General features: G+C 41.3%; 1 protein-coding gene across 1 annotated transcript in view; it reads left to right on the top strand.

Annotated features, from left to right (window-relative positions):
- CCDC80 (coiled-coil domain containing 80) overlaps positions 1–18,157 on the top strand; it is a 34,592-nt gene that overhangs the window by 6,649 nt on the left and 9,786 nt on the right. The window contains exons 3-5 of the mRNA XM_082733537.1: positions 4,946–5,102; positions 14,788–14,924; positions 16,571–16,719. Coding sequence (XP_082589663.1) covers positions 4,946–5,102; positions 14,788–14,924; positions 16,571–16,719 — 443 coding nt within the window. The remainder of the gene's footprint in view (positions 1–4,945; positions 5,103–14,787; positions 14,925–16,570; positions 16,720–18,157) is intronic.

Here is an 18,157-nt window from a genome sequence, read left to right as displayed (position 1 = left end):
ACTGGCCTCAACCGAACCCAGTGTGAGCAAACTGATGTGAGGTTACATTCTAAGAAGTCACACTGGACTTTTAGCTCCTCTTTCCATTTCTCAGTAATCAGCTACAATGTATCATAAACCCCTAGGGCTTTACATGTATTTATATCATTCTTTGGATGAGAAAACATCATGTAGCTCCTCCTTAACCCATTTTTTTAGAGAAACAATGGTCACCATGGTGAACAGCATCTGAGGGACCTTCCAAGGAGCTGCAGGTAAAACCAGGTGTCCTATTCTGAGACCAGAGGTCAGTCCTTCAAGAGCACATCTTGCAAGGTGCTTTGCCAAAGCTGTGTGGTTTAACTCTCATAACAATCCCATGAGGAAGGACTCACTAACTCCACTGTATAGTCAAGGAAAGAAGTTTAGAGAGTTTGAGAAATTTCCTAAGGTGTGTAGCTAATACATGGCCAAGTCAGAATTAGAACTCAGGTCCCTTTGATTTTAAAATTCATACTCCAGCCACTCCCGCCATTCTGCATCCTCTGAGTGTAAGCCTTCAGTGGACATATGACATAAAGTGAAGGAGAAACTGAGAAATCATCCTGTTAGTTCATCAATTCATATGTTTTAAAATTCACTTTTAACCTAAATTACTCAGGTAAATGGTAAGGTCTAACAATTGTCAATATTTTGTGCTAAGCAACAGTGTAGAGTTTCCGACCTTATTGCCCAGCTGGTTCTCTGCACCTGAGCCCTCTGGCTTGCCTGGGGGTCAGTCGAGAATAATAGATTGAATCCCAGTTAACCTAACCCCTCACACTGGTTGGTGTCAGTTTAGAGTTGACAACAGTAAGAATATAGAAACACTGTTTATCATTAAAACGTTGGACTATGTGGTGTAGAGCTGAAAAGCCATCATTTTGTGCCCTGAGATGTACCTACTTGTCACCTAGCAAGAGGCCTTACACTGTGGAATTACATAGACTCAAGATCAAGTTAAACGCTCTGGAGACAATCTCCTGTAATTCAAGTAGCTTCTTATTTTTAACACTACCTCAGAAATTTGGATATTGAAACAACAATCTATTTATTTGGTTTAATTTTAGAAAAGTATATAAAGCTCTGCTTTACTAAGGCATACTCCTAGCTTGAAAGTTATTTTTCAGAAATCTGTAAAAATCTAGTGTTTTGAGCCTAACACAGTGCTTAAAATAAGCTGAGACTTACTATATCTTCCCTTTAGCATCTTCTCATTCTTGTTTTTTCCCTTCACTTATGCAAACTGGCTCCATTATATTCTGAGGCTCCTTGTGCCAACATGCCAGTTGGAACAGAAACATAAAATAGAACCACAACACAATTCTGAACCCATGATACATGTCCTGATTTATACCACCAAACTGGAAAGAGGCCAAGTGTCAGACAATAATGCTTATTGAGAATTTCTAGGATGCTCTTTTTAGGAAGAGAGAATTGGACATGGTTACATTTTTTTTTTAAGATTTTATTTATTTATTTGACAGAGATAGAGATCACAAGTAGGCAGAGAGGCAGTCAGAAAGAAAGAGGGGGAAGCAGGCTCCCTGCTGAGTGGAGAGCCCGATGCAGGGCTCAATCCCAGGACCCTGGAACCACAACCTGAGCCGAAGGCAGAAGCTTTAACCCACTGAGCCACCCAGGCGCCCCGGACATGGTTACCATTTTAAACACCGTTTGAAACACTGTCAAACTTAACAGCAAAGGGGAAGGAGATGTCAGCACACAGGGAAAGAGTGGCTGAAATATGTTCATGTGATCAGCCTCTACTACTGTCCCTGATGCTAGCTTGAGCAGCAGATTAAATGTAAGGGGAAAGGGGTCTTTAGCAACTGGTTCTCAGGGGTCATCTAGACATTCTTAAGCAGGGGGACACTACACATCACCTCTGGCTGATGTGATCTATGGAAACTAAGGAACATGGGCCAACATTTGAACAACAATTGAAAGGAGAATGTGACCATTGAGGGCTAGGAAAGATGTTAAGGAAGATGCTGCATTTGAAGACTTCTTACTTGTAGTTAAGGTGGAGGGGAGAGGAGAGCTTTTTGTGTGGAAAGGGTGATAGGGGCCAAGGCAGAGGAAGGAATGAGAGTCAACTCTTCAGAGGCAACATACCTATATGTGCTTATGTGCACACAGCCTACAACACACACACACACACACATAAAATTTTTTCCCCTTGATTCTCACTCCTATTTTCAGGGAAGTTGTTGCATTATAAAGATGCAAAAGCCAAGGTTCAGAAAGTTAAGTGGCCTTGTTGAGATGGCCAGTGTTGAACTAAGAACAAATGCAGTCCCTCCCACTTTAACTACACTCATCCTTTCTCTGCCACTCTGCCCAGATTCCTTTCATTTCATAACAGAGACCAATCTGGCTGCAGGGTGAAGAGGTCATATAAGGGAGGAATAGGAGGAAAGGTTAGCAAGAGAGAGTCTGGGGCCAGGTTGCAGGAGGGAGGAAGTGAGTCATGCAAAATAAATGTCACCTCAGGGATAGGTTAAGGCATCCCTGGGTACAGGTCCTGAGGTGAAAATAAACATCAGGGTTCTTTATTTATTTATGTTGATTCCTGCTGGGTATCCAATGCCCTAGGGCTACTGTGTTCAGAGGTACTGAGAGCAGCTACCAGGCCGGGAAGGATGGGCTTCTGAATGATTCTATGTTGTCTGAAGTCCCAGTTATTCACAGGAGGGAGAAACAGACCAGAGCAAGCTGTGAGGACTCTTGAAATTCTGTCCTATCATCGTGTCCATGGGCTGTAAAGGTCCATGGCCAAGTATGATAAGAATAAAATGGAATCTATGTATGGATTTGAAGTTACAAAAGCAAGTAATTATCAGTCATCTAGCATGTGGACAGCTGTGCCCTAGAGACTCCTCTAAGTACATTCTAAATATGGGCACATCCTTCATTTAGAGAAGGGAATCCAAAGTCATTACCAGTAAAGCTTATCTTTGTTCCTGGCTATTTTGTATTTTCATTTGAACATTCATTTATTTCAAAGTTGGGTGTTTGTGAGCAAAGAATGGCCTGGAAAAAAAATCCTTAAATATACCAACTGAAAATAAAGCTCCAAGGTATGAGCCACTATTAAAACCTGAAGAAATATGTTCAAATGTCATAAAACCAATTGAAAACTAACAAACAAAGCAAAAATACCATCACCGTATCCTTTTATAGCCACCCTAAATCTTTTTTAAGGCTAAGTATGAATCAATGAATAAATTTGGGAAAATATTATTTTTCCTCTTCGGGAATTACATTTCTAAAATAAGCATGGTCTACCCACCCGGTCCACCTGAACAGGCATATAAACCCAAAATCAAAAATACACAAAATCATGACCACTTAACTAAATATAAATAACAACCTGAGGGGGGAAAAAAGCTACATCCCAGAAAAATCTTTGTTAATGTCCCACTCAAAAGTTATCGAACACATTTTGATTTCCATGAGGGATAGTATTTTGTCTGGCGCAGGGAATTTATAAAAGAGAAAGCCTGCAGGCACCAATAAACACATCTCTGACAGAGCAGTATAAATAGCAGTTTCAAGTCGGGAGCAGATTTATTAACCGTTTTGATTAAGTGTTTGGAAGGGATTAACAACATGGCAACTTGCCTTCTGAAAAATGCCATGCTAATAGCCCCAAACTTCAGAAATCTTTTATAAGGTTCATGAGTAAATAGAAAAGTGGCTGACAAATTTGAATATTGTCAGGTTTGAGAAAGGGTAGAGAGGCTGGGCTCTAAGCCAAATGATGAGTTTGCAAAGGGTCATGCAGACAACAGTCTAGGGAGCTCTTTAGGGTCAGAGAGCTCAACAAAAGACCTGCTCATCATCAGAATGAAATGCCACATCCTTCCACCTCCAGGGTGAACCATGACCGCCCACTCATGGGGTGTGGTACATAGTTCTGGTCTCTGCTCATGAAAAACCTGGTAAAATTGGAGAGGGCTCAGGAAAAGCCTACAAAAAGAATCAAGGAAGTAGAAAAGCTTTTATATCCAGTTAGATGGAAACATTGAGACATTCCTAGAGCATTCAACAAGAGCCCTAAAAATGAAGGGTATTCTCCTTTTATCCAAAATTATAAAATCTGCCTTCCCAGATGTCTCTGGTGACTGTCACATCTCTTTCTTTTGCTCTGTCTTTTCCTCTTTTTTCCCCAGAAGCCAGGGGTTGGCAGTGAGCTTCAAAGACACACAGGAGCTTGTTGAAAAATGCCAAGCCTGAATTATAGAAAGCTGAACCAAAAGAGCAAAATCCACCCTGTTGGGGGTTCTCCCGTGTCAAAGAGATCTGCCACAAACCCTGTACAGGCCCAGTGTGGCAATGAATATATTCTGTGTAAAAAATCATAGGTCAAAAGGCCATCCTAAAAACTTTCTGCGAGATTGTCTATTAAAGTATGATTAAGAATGAAACAGAATCTATGTATGGATTTGAAGTTACAAAGAGTATGAAGCTCTCTCAACCCTGTGGGACATGAAACAAAAGAGTGGAAACCACTGAATTCACGAGAGCAGTCCATTAGGATAATAAAGCTCAAAAGGAAGGAAGGGGGATAGCACTTGCTAACAATGACTGCATGTCCAGTATTCATGTAACAGCCTTGCAAAATAAGTATTCCTGTGAAGAGTTCACAAATGAAAAAGCTAGGACACATGAAGACTAGTACTAAAGATAACTAGTGAGAATAGAAAACTCTAAGGTATCTGGAACCATTTAAAAAAGGGGGGGAGGAGTATTCCAAATGGCTTGTTTGGGCCCTAATTACGGTAACTGTCCAATAGAACACTTTAGTTGACTCTCGTGTCAGTCACTACCGGCCCTCTATTTCAAATTCTCCCCTTGGACTTTGCCTCTGTGTACAACTATCACTGTGAATTAATATTTGCTTGCCTCCTCCCATCTCTAGCTGATCACGGCTCCAAAGGCTGAGAACAACATGTACGTGCAGCAGCGAGATGAGTATCTGGAAAGTTTCTGTAAGATGGCCACCAGGAAAATCTCCGTGATCACCATCTTTGGCCCTGTCAACAACAGTACCATGAAAATCGACCACTTCCAGCTAGGTTCTCTTCAACATTTTAATTGCATTATTGTTTTTCTCATACCTAAGGTGGGACAAACATTATGGGAGAGGTCAGTGGGGCATTAAGAGGGTCATTCAGTTATTCAGAGGGCTCTTTCCTGTGGTGACAAAGGTCAGTTTAACAGCCTATTTACGTAACTATTCTGGATGGTTCTGGTGTAAGTTTTTGGCACGTTACAATGAAAAAAATATGCAAGCATTCTATGGGTTGAAAGTCAATAAGGCAGAGAAAAATGAGAGAAGAAATACAGTGGTGGGAGAGCCAGAAAGGTATGTAGACAGTTTCCTCTGGCTCCGGAGTCATCTAGCCTGTGAATGATACCATCTGATCTTCCTGCTGCTTTCACACTGCAGGTGACTCACTCACAGATGGGGACCTGCCAGACCTTTGGAAGCCCTTGACTCTAGTCTAGCAAGCCTGGGGAGGGCAGAGAAAGGCTGTTCAGCTAAATAAAAAGTCACTGAAAGTATGGACTGAACTGCACCCAAATCCTTTTGGAGAGCCAAAGAATTTGGCTGACTGTAGAGTTTTCACAATTTTTCATATTAATGGTGCGTGTGAGGCCCATGAGGCATACAGCTCAGCGCTGGGCAGCTGCCTAACTCCTTGCAGTTCTCATGGGAATGTTGCAAGACTTACTGTGAGTGGTTTGGTTGCAGAGTCAGAAGCCCCAGATCTGATCCACCCAGTTTCTTCTATAATTATTACATCTCTGGGGCTTTATGTCTAAAAAAAAAAAAAAAACCTTTTTCCCTTCATGAATTCTCTACTTTTTAATTTTTTTTATTTTAACTACAACTGAAGTCCTTCATATTTCACATTTACAGATCCTGCATATTTTTCATAAAATACATTTACTCAGAAATAATATAAAACATATTTTCCCATTAGTTAACATTTAACTTCAATATATATAACACATTATCTCACAGATTTTTCTGTCATGTGATCTTGATGTAATAGAATACATAGCAGTCAAAATTATGTCATATAATGCCAATTTGGTTTGGATATTGTCTAGCTTCTAATTCATATTTTTAAAAAATTGTGGTAAAGAGGCACTTGGATGGCTCAGATGAGTAAATGTCTGACACTTGGTCCCAGATCAGGTCTTGTTCTCAGAGTCATGAGTTCAGGCCTCATGCTGGGCTCCACACTGGGTGTGGAGCCTATTAAGAAAAAGAGAGAGAGAGAGAAGAAAAGAAGAGGAAAGAAAAGAAAAGAAAAAAGATAAGTTTGCATTTAAAACATATGATCCCCAATTTTTTTTTAAAGAGGGAAAGAGACGGAAATGTGGAGAGGCAGAGGGAAAGGGACAGAGAGAACCCTAAGCAGGCTCCTGACACTGAGTTTGATCTCACAACTCTGAAATCATAACCTGAGCTAAAATCAAGAGTAGGATGCCTAACCAACTGAGCCACCCATGTGCTCTGAGCCCTATATTCTTAACTAATTTTTAAGTGTGCAATACAGTATTGGTAACTATAGGCACAATATTGTATAGCAGGTCTCTAGACCTTATTCAAATATGATGTTTCAGTTATCCTTTGTCTATTTTTATTAGCTCACCTTTCCCTGAGTTAGCTCCAAAGGAAAATTAATACCATCCTTTCCAATGTCCCACCATAGAACACTGTGGATAGGTGATTGGTTTTGCGGACATCAATCCCTATGCTGTGTCTGTGTTTGGGAGGGAGTACAACAACAAAGCCCTTAACCACCACAACAATAATCATAAAAACAGAAGACAGAAAAGAAGTTCTAGAGTCAGACCAGTTCAAATCCACAGTCCTAACTTATCTGTTGTGTGACTCTGGGCAAGTTGGTTCCTAAACCTCACCCTAGAAAATAATGAAACCTATTTCACGGGCTATGGTGAGGATTTAGTAAGATAATGCCTATAAATATCTGTCATATAATAAATACTATTATATGATCTGGAGATCAGTGAGCTGTCACAGGGACTAGAGCACCTATGATTAAAAAGAACTTGGAACTGCTTTCTGCTAATGACAGAATGTTGACAGGGAACCCTTACAACTGACCTTCCAGGTCACCCGGTGCATTATGATTCCTGGCAGGAAAACCAAAGCCCATAAGATTAAGACTGCAAAGCCACCTATTTAGTGTTTAACTGAGATTCAGCCATTTACTTCTGGATTTTTCAAATAGTAGCAAGAGCCAGTGAGCTTAATTACAGTCCAGATGTCTAGAGAGGAAATAGGTATTCAGTCCAGTGCAGAAACTGGTGCTGGCTGGTGATGAAAGGCCTCCCCTGCCAGGTGTTCCCAGTGTCAACTGTGTTGCCCACCAACCCTTACACAAAGAATCCTCATTCCTCATTTCAAAGAAGCTTGGAAAAATCATTATATGTTCTACTTCAGCCTCTATGTGGTCCCAACTGTTAAAAGCATCTGGTGCTGCCTTGGCAAATTTTTAGCATTAATCCTGCTGTTTTTTAGACATCTGGATTGAATATAGGCTGTAGAGGCACTGAGGAGTTTTTTCCTGCCCTATTGGAAGTCAGGTGTTGTGCATTGGGTGTTTGCCTCTCACTGAATGTTAGCTTGGACATCATCTGGGGGCGGGGCGCGGCTTCATTTTTGATCCTCATTTAATTCCTGGAAGGCCTTTCTCTCCTTGTGTTATGTCCCAGTTTACCCTCCTTATGGGAAAGGCTGTAGAACTTTCAGCCAAGACTGGGATCCAGCCATGGGAAAACAGGAATTGGCGTGCACCATGGACTCAGTGAACCAAACTCTAGCCTTGACCAATTTTCAGCTGGAAATCTATCAGATGGCCTTACTTTCTTTAAAAAAAAGAAATTCTACTCTTCCAGACTTACACTGGGCCCTAAAAAGAGAGCCCCACATCCAACTACACTGTGGGCTGTACTCACCAGCTGGTCTATTTTGCTAAATGTATTTGGACTATAGGTGATGGACCTACAAATACCTAGAAATTTACCTTAAGATTTCAGTCATTAACCTAATGAAAGTCACTCATGCCTGAGCAAATTACAATGCAGACTAAGCCCCTGTGGTTTTGCCATCCAAAATAACATTATACAGGAGAGTTTAGAAAGATACAACACACAAAAGCATTCTCAGTTGTTATTGGTACTTAAAATATCAATTGGACAGAAAAATCGGTGTACATATGAAGAGGATGGATAATTGACAAAGAGGGCCAGAGAGAAAGAAGTAGCTGGCTAAAGGCAATTTGCTGGGGCGCCTGTGTGGTTTAGTCGGTTAAGCATCTGCCTTCCGCTCAGGTCATGATCCCAGGGTCCTGGGATTGAGCCTGGCATCAGTAGGGAGTCTGCTTCTCCTTCTCCCTCCCCCTCTGCCTCTCAGCTTTGCTGTTACTTTCACTCTCTCTCTCTCTCATGCTCCCTCTCTCTCAAATAAATTTTAAAAAAATTAATAATAAAGGCACTTTACTGCAGAATGGAAAGAGAAATATGGGGAAAACACAGGAAGTATGTTCCTCACTTAGAAAGATACAGGGATAAAAAAAATATTTGACACTGATATCCAATCACCAGATTTTAAGGGTTAGAACAGATAGGACTTTTTATGGACAAAAAAAAGTTCTTTGAAAACTTCCTTTGAAAGAGGAAGAGTTTGAGTGTATGAAAAGGGGGGTAGAAAGTTGATGGGGCTGGGGCTGGAATGTAACAACAGGACAGAAAGTGATTCCATAGTCATACGAGTAAGGAAGTCATGGGTGAGTTTCTAAAATACCTTTTATAGGTGAGAACAACAGATTCCATCTCAGCCTAAATATTCCCTTTCTGTCTCTGATTCTGTTGAAGAGAATTGTTTCTTATGGACAAGCCTCACTGACTCCATAACAATGCAGAAATGTCACTTTCCTTGGGGAGCACCTGAAAATTTGACCCTTTGCCCCAACTCTTCCTTTCATCATGGTGACAAAGTCTGGAAGTTGCCTTCTCTAGACTCTGCCACCTTGTGCTGGCAGGCCAGGCTGCGTGAGTGATCAAGATTTCCAGATCCTGGCTGGGTGTCCCTCTCTGTTTATTCAGTCTCCGATTATCAATCACTGTGTGCCTTCGAAGCTGGCAAGCACGCCGCCACCTGTTCAGTCATCCCATTTCACTGCCCTCCTGCCTCTCAAGTGTGTCAGTGTCAAGATCAAGCCCTGATGATCAAGGGGCGAAAAGCACTTGATAAGTCAACCATACGAAACAAGTGCTTGAAGAAAGTGATGGAGGGTTAAGCTCTTCCAATGGCAGAAAAATTTTTTTATTTTTATTATTTTGTTGTTGTTGTTGTCTCTAAGAATTGGCTAGCCTTGGGAGGGGCAGTCTCTCCCCAGTCAGAAAGGGTTTTTAAGATGTCAAAAGATCATAATATATAGAAAATAAAAAATATGATTAATGCCATTATGAGACCTCATACTTGAAAACCCAGATTAAGAAAATAAATCTATAGGGTGAGTTTTCTCCTATTACACTTAGACTGGCTGTGTTACAGGCTCACAAGATAGAGGAAGTGCAAGGGTTTGATGGTGGGTTCTCTACAGAGACTCAGAATTGCTCACCTTCTTTACCCTTCACTACTTTTTTTTTTTTTTAATTGACATCCTTCTTAGGGGAGAGATTTCATGATTATCAAATCTGTACCTAGTGTTTACGTGTGCCAGGCTACAGGATTTTGAAGGTGGTCAAAGTCGGTCCCTATTGATGAAATGCTCATATCTAGTGGGAAGGCAGATGCATAATCACTGGTTGTGATGCAAGGTGATAGGCATGATTGCAGAAACGTGTAGAAAAGTGTTGTGAGTGCACAGATGAGGTAGAGGCAAGTCGACAGGTAATTTGTTCCCATGTGGACAAGGATAGGAATAGCATTCCAGAAAGAGAAGGCATATTTCTAGAAACCGAAAATAGAGGCTGGAGCGTGATATTTGGAAGAGGTAAGAGATCAGCTAGCTAAGATAGGCTGCATCTGGCAGAAGTGCCCTTGCTGCTAAGTCTAGGATTTGGATTTTATCCTGTCCTTGTTCTCTGTCCTTAGACTGCATAATAATCACCCAGAAAATATGTTAAAATGCAGATTCCTGGGATGCCTGGGTGACACAGTGTCCGACTCTCGTTGTCCACTGGGGTTGTGATCTCAGTTTTGTGAGATCGAGCTCTGAGTCAGGCTCCAGTCTTAGCATAGAGTCTGCTTGAGATTTCTTTCCCTTTCCCACTGCCCCTTCTGCTCATGCTCTCTCTCAAATAAATGAATAAATAAATCTTTAAAAGAAATGCAGATTCCTGGGCCTCACCACTAGCCACTCGGATCCAATTGGTCTGGATCCAAAGATTGTAATGTTAACTGGTGCCCCAGGTGATTGTGATGAAAGTAGACAGTGGAACATGCTTTGAAAAACTGCCGGATGAGATCAACTCCTGAAGCAGCAGAGAAGCTGATGCTGTCCAGGGCCATTGGTCAAATGCCTAAACTCAGGTAGGACAGGTAGGAGGAGGAGATATACCATGAATACTAACAGAGGAGAAGCCATCATGATGGAAGCTTCGAACATAATGCCTGGTACACATTTGGTGATTAATAAGTTGTGGCTGGAGCTGAAATTTTCTGTGGGGTCATTACTGTCTCTAGTCAGACATGGAAGAACAAAGACGTGAAGGAATCTACCACTACCTGAAATTGGCCACTGACTTTTGGAATTGAGGTCCTTCAAGGATGGAAAGCCAGGCTGATGCCCCCCTTGCAGGACAGGTCCCCACCAGCATGTAACAGAGTTCACGCTCCCTTCTGTCCCTCAAGTCACCTTGGGTCAGGGACAATCTGTTTGGGAGAGACAAATCCCACCAAATGGATCTGGGTCTGGGAATCCGTTTAGTGGGATCAAGACCATGTGGACTGTTTATAGGATGTGTCCTAAAGAATGTTTGCTTCTAAGCCCTGTGAATGAGGACTGGAGAGCCTTGGCAAAACTTGGATAAATAGAACAAGAAGCTGGCAGATTTATGCTGCATTTCCAACCCAAAGAGAGCCTTGTGCTCACCCAGTTCCATCTCAGCCCTGACGGAGAATGAATGCAGAGCATAACAGAGACCTGGGGCAGGGAGGTAGCTGGAGCTGGGAGTTGGCCTCGCCTGTACCTTGCTCAGAATTGGGCCAGAGGGGAGCTCCGGCGGAGAGTTGCACCCATCCTTGCAGCCATGGTTGATCAGTGCTTTCATTGTTTTTTTTTTGTCGGGGGTGGGGGGAGGCGCAGGTGCTCTTCCTTGACACAAACATTCATTTGGGATGTTAGATATTCTGTAGTCTGGAAATGTAGTGTTTTATGTTTGATGTTGCATCAAAACGGTTTCAGAAAATATTTCAGTTGAAAAGAAAAACCAGACCATGAAATTGGTTTCTTGCTATATCCCAGTTAGAGCGAAGTTTGGCTTAAATTTTGATTATAGGTCCAGTCTATCCTTGAGTGGGACATATTTTGGCCAACTAAAGAGAACGCTAGAGAAGAGTGAGGTCATATTACCTGAGGCTTAACCTTCACTCTGTTACTAACTAGTGATGTGAACTTGAGCAAGTTGCTCCCCTCATGGACTCTGTGATAGGTTTATCCTCTGGTAAAAAAAAAACTTGAGACTCTGAGATTTACATGCACAGGGTGAATGGGGAGTGTTTTCAGGAATGATGCTTATGAGAGGTGAGGAATACAGGAGAACAGAGAGGGAATTTTAATTGTACTGCCGTCAACTCGTTAGAGTGGTCCCCTTCGAGGCAAGGGGGAAATCTTTTAGATCTGAATGTGGGCTGCCCCCTAGTGAGAGTGTGACTTGGGGCAAAGGCAGCTCTTTTCTAAGGAGAGTGATTTCCAGACAGGGAGTCAGCTGTCTCCACAGTGATCTTGCTTCTGAAGGTGGGATCTGGACCGCAAGCCACAAGGTCTGCTTTAGTTCCTGTTTCATATGTTCCCAATATTATTTTTTCTCAATAATGTGACTGGATTGTGCCAGATAACACTTGCACCACTTCTCTATTACCACAATAAGGCTTTGTAATGAAGACTCGCATACTTCAGTGGCATGTAATTATTAAACATTGAGTCACACATCTGTATGGTTCTGCTCATCTGGGTGGGGTTTGGTGGGCCTCAGCGAGACTGGTCCATGTACTTGCAGTCCTGCTGATTTTAGTTGGACTTGATCACTTCACAGGCCAACTGGTGTTGGCTGATCTGGAGTGGCTCTGTCTGGGCTGAGGCCAGGGTAAGTTGGTGTACCTTATCCTTCAGAAGGTTAGTGTGGGTGTTGTTCTCATGGCCATGGTAGAGGCAAGAGCAATCCCAAATGTACAGGCCCAGTTCTATTCTCTGGGTCATTCGTGCTGACATCAGCTATCATTGGCCAAAGCAAGTTGTATAGATGACCTGAGAATCAGGAGGCAGGACAGTTTAACTCATTCACCTTAATGAGGAGCTGCACTTACTGAGCCAAGAGTCTAAATATGGAGAGGGTGGTGAATAGCGGCCGCCTTTGAAATCTGCTACAACCTCCAACTTCCTTCCATCTCATTATCCATTCAGTGGTTTTTGTAGCTTTCTCTGTTAGGTAGATATAATGGTCTAATTTTGATTCTAATTAGGAACTTGAACTCCAACCAAGTTACTTATCGCTGAATCCAGGGCCCAGCATCGACTTAGCTCAGGGCACTGACAACAAATATTTTGTTGAATGAACAAAAGCAAAAATGACTGTATGTTGGGAGTTAAAAATGGTGATCCCTAGGTTCTAGATAAAACTTGGTTTGTCAAGTTTTAAAATAATCATTTGTTAAAAACATTTTTGAAATCAGTTTTTAATGAGTTACCTTATTATTAAGTATAAACTATGTTTCCTGTTAAATTTTTTAAAAAGATTTTATTTATTTATTTGACAGAGATGACAGTAGGCAGAGAGGCAGGCAGAGAGAGAAAGTAGGGGAAGCAGGTTCCCTGCTGAGCAGAGAGCCCGATGCGGGGCTCAATCCCAGGACCCTGGGATCATGAGCTGAGCCGAAGGCAGAGGCTTTAACCCACTGAGCCACCCAGACACCCCTCCTTGTTAAATTTTAACTACTATAGCCATGTGTGGAATAAACAGTGAACGTTTCCACTCACCTTTTCCATTTCCTAGAGGCAGCCGTCGTTACCAGCCAGTTGTCCTTCTGGACATTCTCTGGTGTCTATTCCTGTGCATATGTGTTTTCTTTTGTTTTATTTCCTTTTAACCAAGAATAACATCCACTATGCATGTTCTTCAGCTTTTTTTTTTCCCAATGAGACATATTAAACAAAAACCAACATGAATCTGGCAATTCTTTTTCATCACTTTGTAGTTAATTAACGGCAGCAAAAATGTGCATTTAAAAATAGTTTATATGCATGAAGCATGTCATTTTTCATTTTGCAGACAGTGCTTGGTCCTCATATAAGCTATCAGCTCCCATGCCTTTGAACCCGCTCCATAAAGAACTGTCCCAATCTTGGGGAGGAAAATTGGTTCTTTCTCTTTGTGTTTTGATCTTCTTTGGGGGAAATCAAGTTCCTTGTTGGTATACTCTCAGTGATCCTCATCAAATAAATCAAAGTAACAGTTAACTTGTAATCATCCCCTTTTTATCCATAAAAGAGTAATGGTCTATGGTACTCAAGCTTTATAAGCTCTGTATCTGCAAAGCTGAGGTTGTTTCTAGTATGATATTACTCATTGGGTAGTAATGCGGATAGTAACTAGTAGAGTCTTTTCACTAATAGATCTATTATCACTTATTTGCTAACTTTAATTTTTTTCACATTTTTTTAAGGACAGGGGATTATTTTGGAAAGGAAAGTTTTTTATAGGGTTGAGGGAAACACTGGGACATAAAAGGGAAGGAAGTAGCATTTTCATCTCAGAAATGTGAAAATCATTTCCAGAGACGTAGGAGTTGCCATGTTCATACTTCTCATCAACCTAGTGACATCTTTAAGAATCATTTCAAATTATAATAATTTATTTTTAGGATTTAATGTTAAAAAATACATAATGGTTAAAAACTACCATACATTTAGTAGCACTTGGCTGGAAATGGTATTTACTTACAACATTTGTATTATGAAAAGCCCTACATTTCTGGAGTTAAAATGAACCTGTGGCCAGGCTTGAACATAGGGTTATTTTTCTCTATAGCAACAACATAGTTCACTGAGTTCCAAAGTGATTCTCTAATAAAAGTGAAGAAAAGACACAGATTTTAGACTCAACTAAGTAAATAAAACTAAAATAAATTTAAAAACTCCTTGGTGAGGTGGAGTGATGACTCATTCCCAGGGTGGAATTGGCAGTCATCTTCCAGGGATGACTCAGCTGCCTTCACTCTCACTTTGTGCTTTCTGATTCACTACGATCAAGGTAGGCAGATGTGGGGCTTGATCATCTGTAGAATACTGACTTTCAAAATTAGTTTATTCATTTATTTCTGTATTTACTTATCCACTTGGGAAACTTTTGTTCAAATAGAACGTTAGTTGAATGTGTGCAATTAATGAAAGCTGTTCTAATTAACTCAGGATGGAGACCGGGAGCCATCACCCATTCGCTTCCCACTTATTTCTGTCTTGTCATATCTATATTTATTCACATTTAATTTGCCTTAAGATAATGAAAAACCCATGCGAGTGGTGGATGATGAGGACTTGGTAGACCAGCATCTCATCAGTGAGCTGAGGAAAGAGTACGGAATGACCTATAATGACTTCTTCATGGTGCTAACAGATGTGGACCTGAGAGTCAAGGTATGGGTTTCTGTTTTAGGTGATACAGTTATATGCCTTTGAATACAACTCGGAATTTTTTTGCCAGTGAATCTATTAGACATATGAATAAGCACAAATTATTTTATAAGTGGGAAGGTTTGGGAATGGTTCAGATATTCCACATTACCTTATAGAATTTGTGCCTAGAAATGCAGTCTATGAAAGAGCTTGGTTGGATGGCCTCCTATGGCCCAGCGGTTTGACTCAGACCAAATTCAGTGTCAAGCATTGACACTGATACTGGTTGAATAGCTATGATTTGCCAGGCGCAAGAGATAAAAGGTGAAGAGTATTTGGCTTCTTCCTTCAGGAAAGCCAGATTGAACATGACCTACTCTGGAAGGGCCTGGAAGTTTACCTTCTGATTCAACATGGACAAGATAGCAGAGTTTTATACCTACTTTCTTCCTATGCTTAGGAACAGAAGTTCTGAGGCATGAAAAACTGTGCCATGTAGTAATGATAATAATAATTATAAAAATAGTAGCAAAAATATCTAACTTTATTAAGTGTTTTCCACATGACAGGCACTCACCTCAACCCTTTACAATCCCTATCCCAAACTTCTGAGATAAATAACAAGTATTACTTTTATTTCCCAGAAGAAAAAGAGAGGCCGAGAGTGGTTAAGTAACTTGCCCAAGTTCACCCAGTTAGCATTGCGCTTCCTACCCATGTGGGTGAGCTCCAGATCGCATCTCTGAACTATTCTTGTACACCAATAGCATACCATGCTACGTGAAAATCATCAGGGAAAAGATCACCAGGGCTACCAAAATAGCTAATCCATCCTGCACTATTCTTCTGGATCTGGAGAGCGGTCCATTTATTAATCCATTCCTCACTTGTGTTGCCCCACCTCTAAGGCTGGGCTAGATGGATACAAAGGTCTCTGACAGCTTTCACCTTGTAGTTTACTCAATTCCCACTGGAGGCATAGCTCCAAGCGAGGTCCAGACTTCTCTCTAGTTTCCATTGCCTCTGCTCAGCCAGCCCTCAAATCCATCTTCGGTTGCTGTTGGAAGTCCAGACAGCTAGGATCCAAGAAACTGAATGGCATTATCTTGAAGTTGGATTCCAACTTTTTTCTAAGAATACATATATGAACGTGACCTAATTTTAAGTGACGCTTGCTCAATAAAATAGTCTCTGGGAATCACAAAGAGTGTATGCAGATTCCTGATGGTCAAAGAACAGTCCTCCTCATAGTGCAAAATTACCATTATAGTTCATGTCAGGTGCTCTAAAAGGTTATTCCATTCCCATGTTGGTTACAGTATTTCTTACCTTCTCTCCAGTTGTGCAGTGAATAGGAATCAGTTTAGTCCCAGAGATAGGGAAGCAAACTTAAGATACATGTAATGAGGAAGGCATGGACCCTTTCCAACAAACATATGCAATTAAGAAATTCTCATAAAAGGTAAGGGACAGTTGTTTCATGGATTCTGAACCTCAAAGCCTCAGCAGAGGTACTTTTGAAGAAGAGAGTTTAGTTTATTAATCAATGTACCCTCCAGGCTCTGATTTCTCCAGTGCTCTCCTGAGTTCTCCCAGGCTCTCTATCCTTCAAACATAGGGAAGAAACACCCTTATACACTATATGCTTTCTATTCTTTCTGAAACAGCAATACTATGAAGTGCCTATATCAATGAAGTCCGTGTTCGATTTGATTGATACATTCCAGTCCCGTATCAAAGACATGGAAAAGCAGAAGAAGGAGGGCATTGCTTGTAAGGAAGACAAGAAGCAGTCATTGGAGAACTTCCTATCCAGGTATCCCACTTTTGGAGACCCTGAGGAGGCAGGTGGGAAGGTGTTCTGGGTGAGCTAATAAAAAGATCAAGGAAACATGAAGTAGACCTGTGTGCAGACCCTCCCTGGTGAAATGTCTGTCTGCTTCATAGCCCCTGGCCACAGGGCTTAGACTTTTCCTGTTGAAAGTGCTCTGGTTATAATGTTGACTGGGGTCAGCTCCAAGCTTGATTGTTGATTTGGTGGCTTTGGATAGGTCTTTTCTTTCTTTCTGCTCCTCTTGGGGCACAGAATAGAGAATTCTGACCCGGGAGATTTCATTTATTCCACCAGTGAATTTAGAGGGCTTTGTATACAGCGTTTTTATTTTACATGTTTATTTATTAGGATACTCTGGTTCCAAACAGGATTTGGAACACTCTCCTTGATTTTCTGCTTCTTTCTAACTCTTCAGAAAACAACAAAAACCCCCTCTAGGACTTCAAAAGAAGAAATCCTCTTGACCCAGCTCCCTGATTCCCTGAGGAGTAGGGTTTATTGAAAACCATTGTATGAAAATTTCAGTAAATACATGGAGAAGATTGTCTTAGAAAATTGCTCTACTTTCTTCCTTCTCCATCACTTCCCTCATGTTGGATAAAAATTCTACAGGGCTTTTGGGGATCTAGAAGGTGAAAACTGCAGAAATTCCTCCCACAGCAAATAAAGGCACAGAAATCTCAGTGTAACATCTCCTCTCCTCACCTCCCACACCTAGTTACACTGTGTGGCCAAGACACTCCAGAAATGGAGCAAGAACTTACTTGGAGTCTCATTAACTTGGAAACTGTTAACTTCCTGTGTATTCTCCATTCATGAGTTGGAAAATCAAGAATGCTATTACTAGTAAGTGGATAGATCATCTGAATTCCTCTAGATTCAGGAAGCTTGGGTCTCTTAAAAGAGAACCTCATGATGTGTAAAGAGCATAGGACTTCTTGTTCATCCAAGTTTGGGGCCTGCAATTTACTAGCTATGTTGATTTCTCTATGCTTCTCAATTAACCTGCCTTAAAAATTTCACCCATAAAGGAGAATATTAGCAAGTAGATCTGACTACAGACTACATCCCAGGGTTGCTGGGATCACTTTTTTTTTTCTTTGAGAGAGTGCATGTACTGTAGCCGGGGGAGGGGCAGAGGGAAAGGGAGAGAGAAAATCTTAAGCAGGCCTCACACCCAGCAGAAAGCCCAATAGGGGCTCCATCTCATGACCCTGAGATTATGACCTGAGCCAAAATCAACAGTCGGACACCTAACTGAGCCATCCAGGTGCCCCAAGTGACCACTTTTTGTATGCTCACCTCTCTGCCAAGCACTTCATCTTCCTTTCCAACTTTAATCTTTATAAACAACCCTAGGATCTGAATACTGTAACTATTGTTGTGGTGCAGATGGGACAACTGAGGCTAATGGAGATTA

The sequence above is a fragment of the Mustela nivalis genome (genome assembly GCF_964662115.1).
Source record: "Mustela nivalis genome assembly, chromosome: 1".
NCBI classification, from domain to species: Eukaryota; Metazoa; Chordata; class Mammalia; order Carnivora; family Mustelidae; genus Mustela; species Mustela nivalis.
The sequence above is the reverse complement of the archived record's forward strand: the minus strand, read 5'-3'. Positions and strand labels throughout refer to the sequence as shown.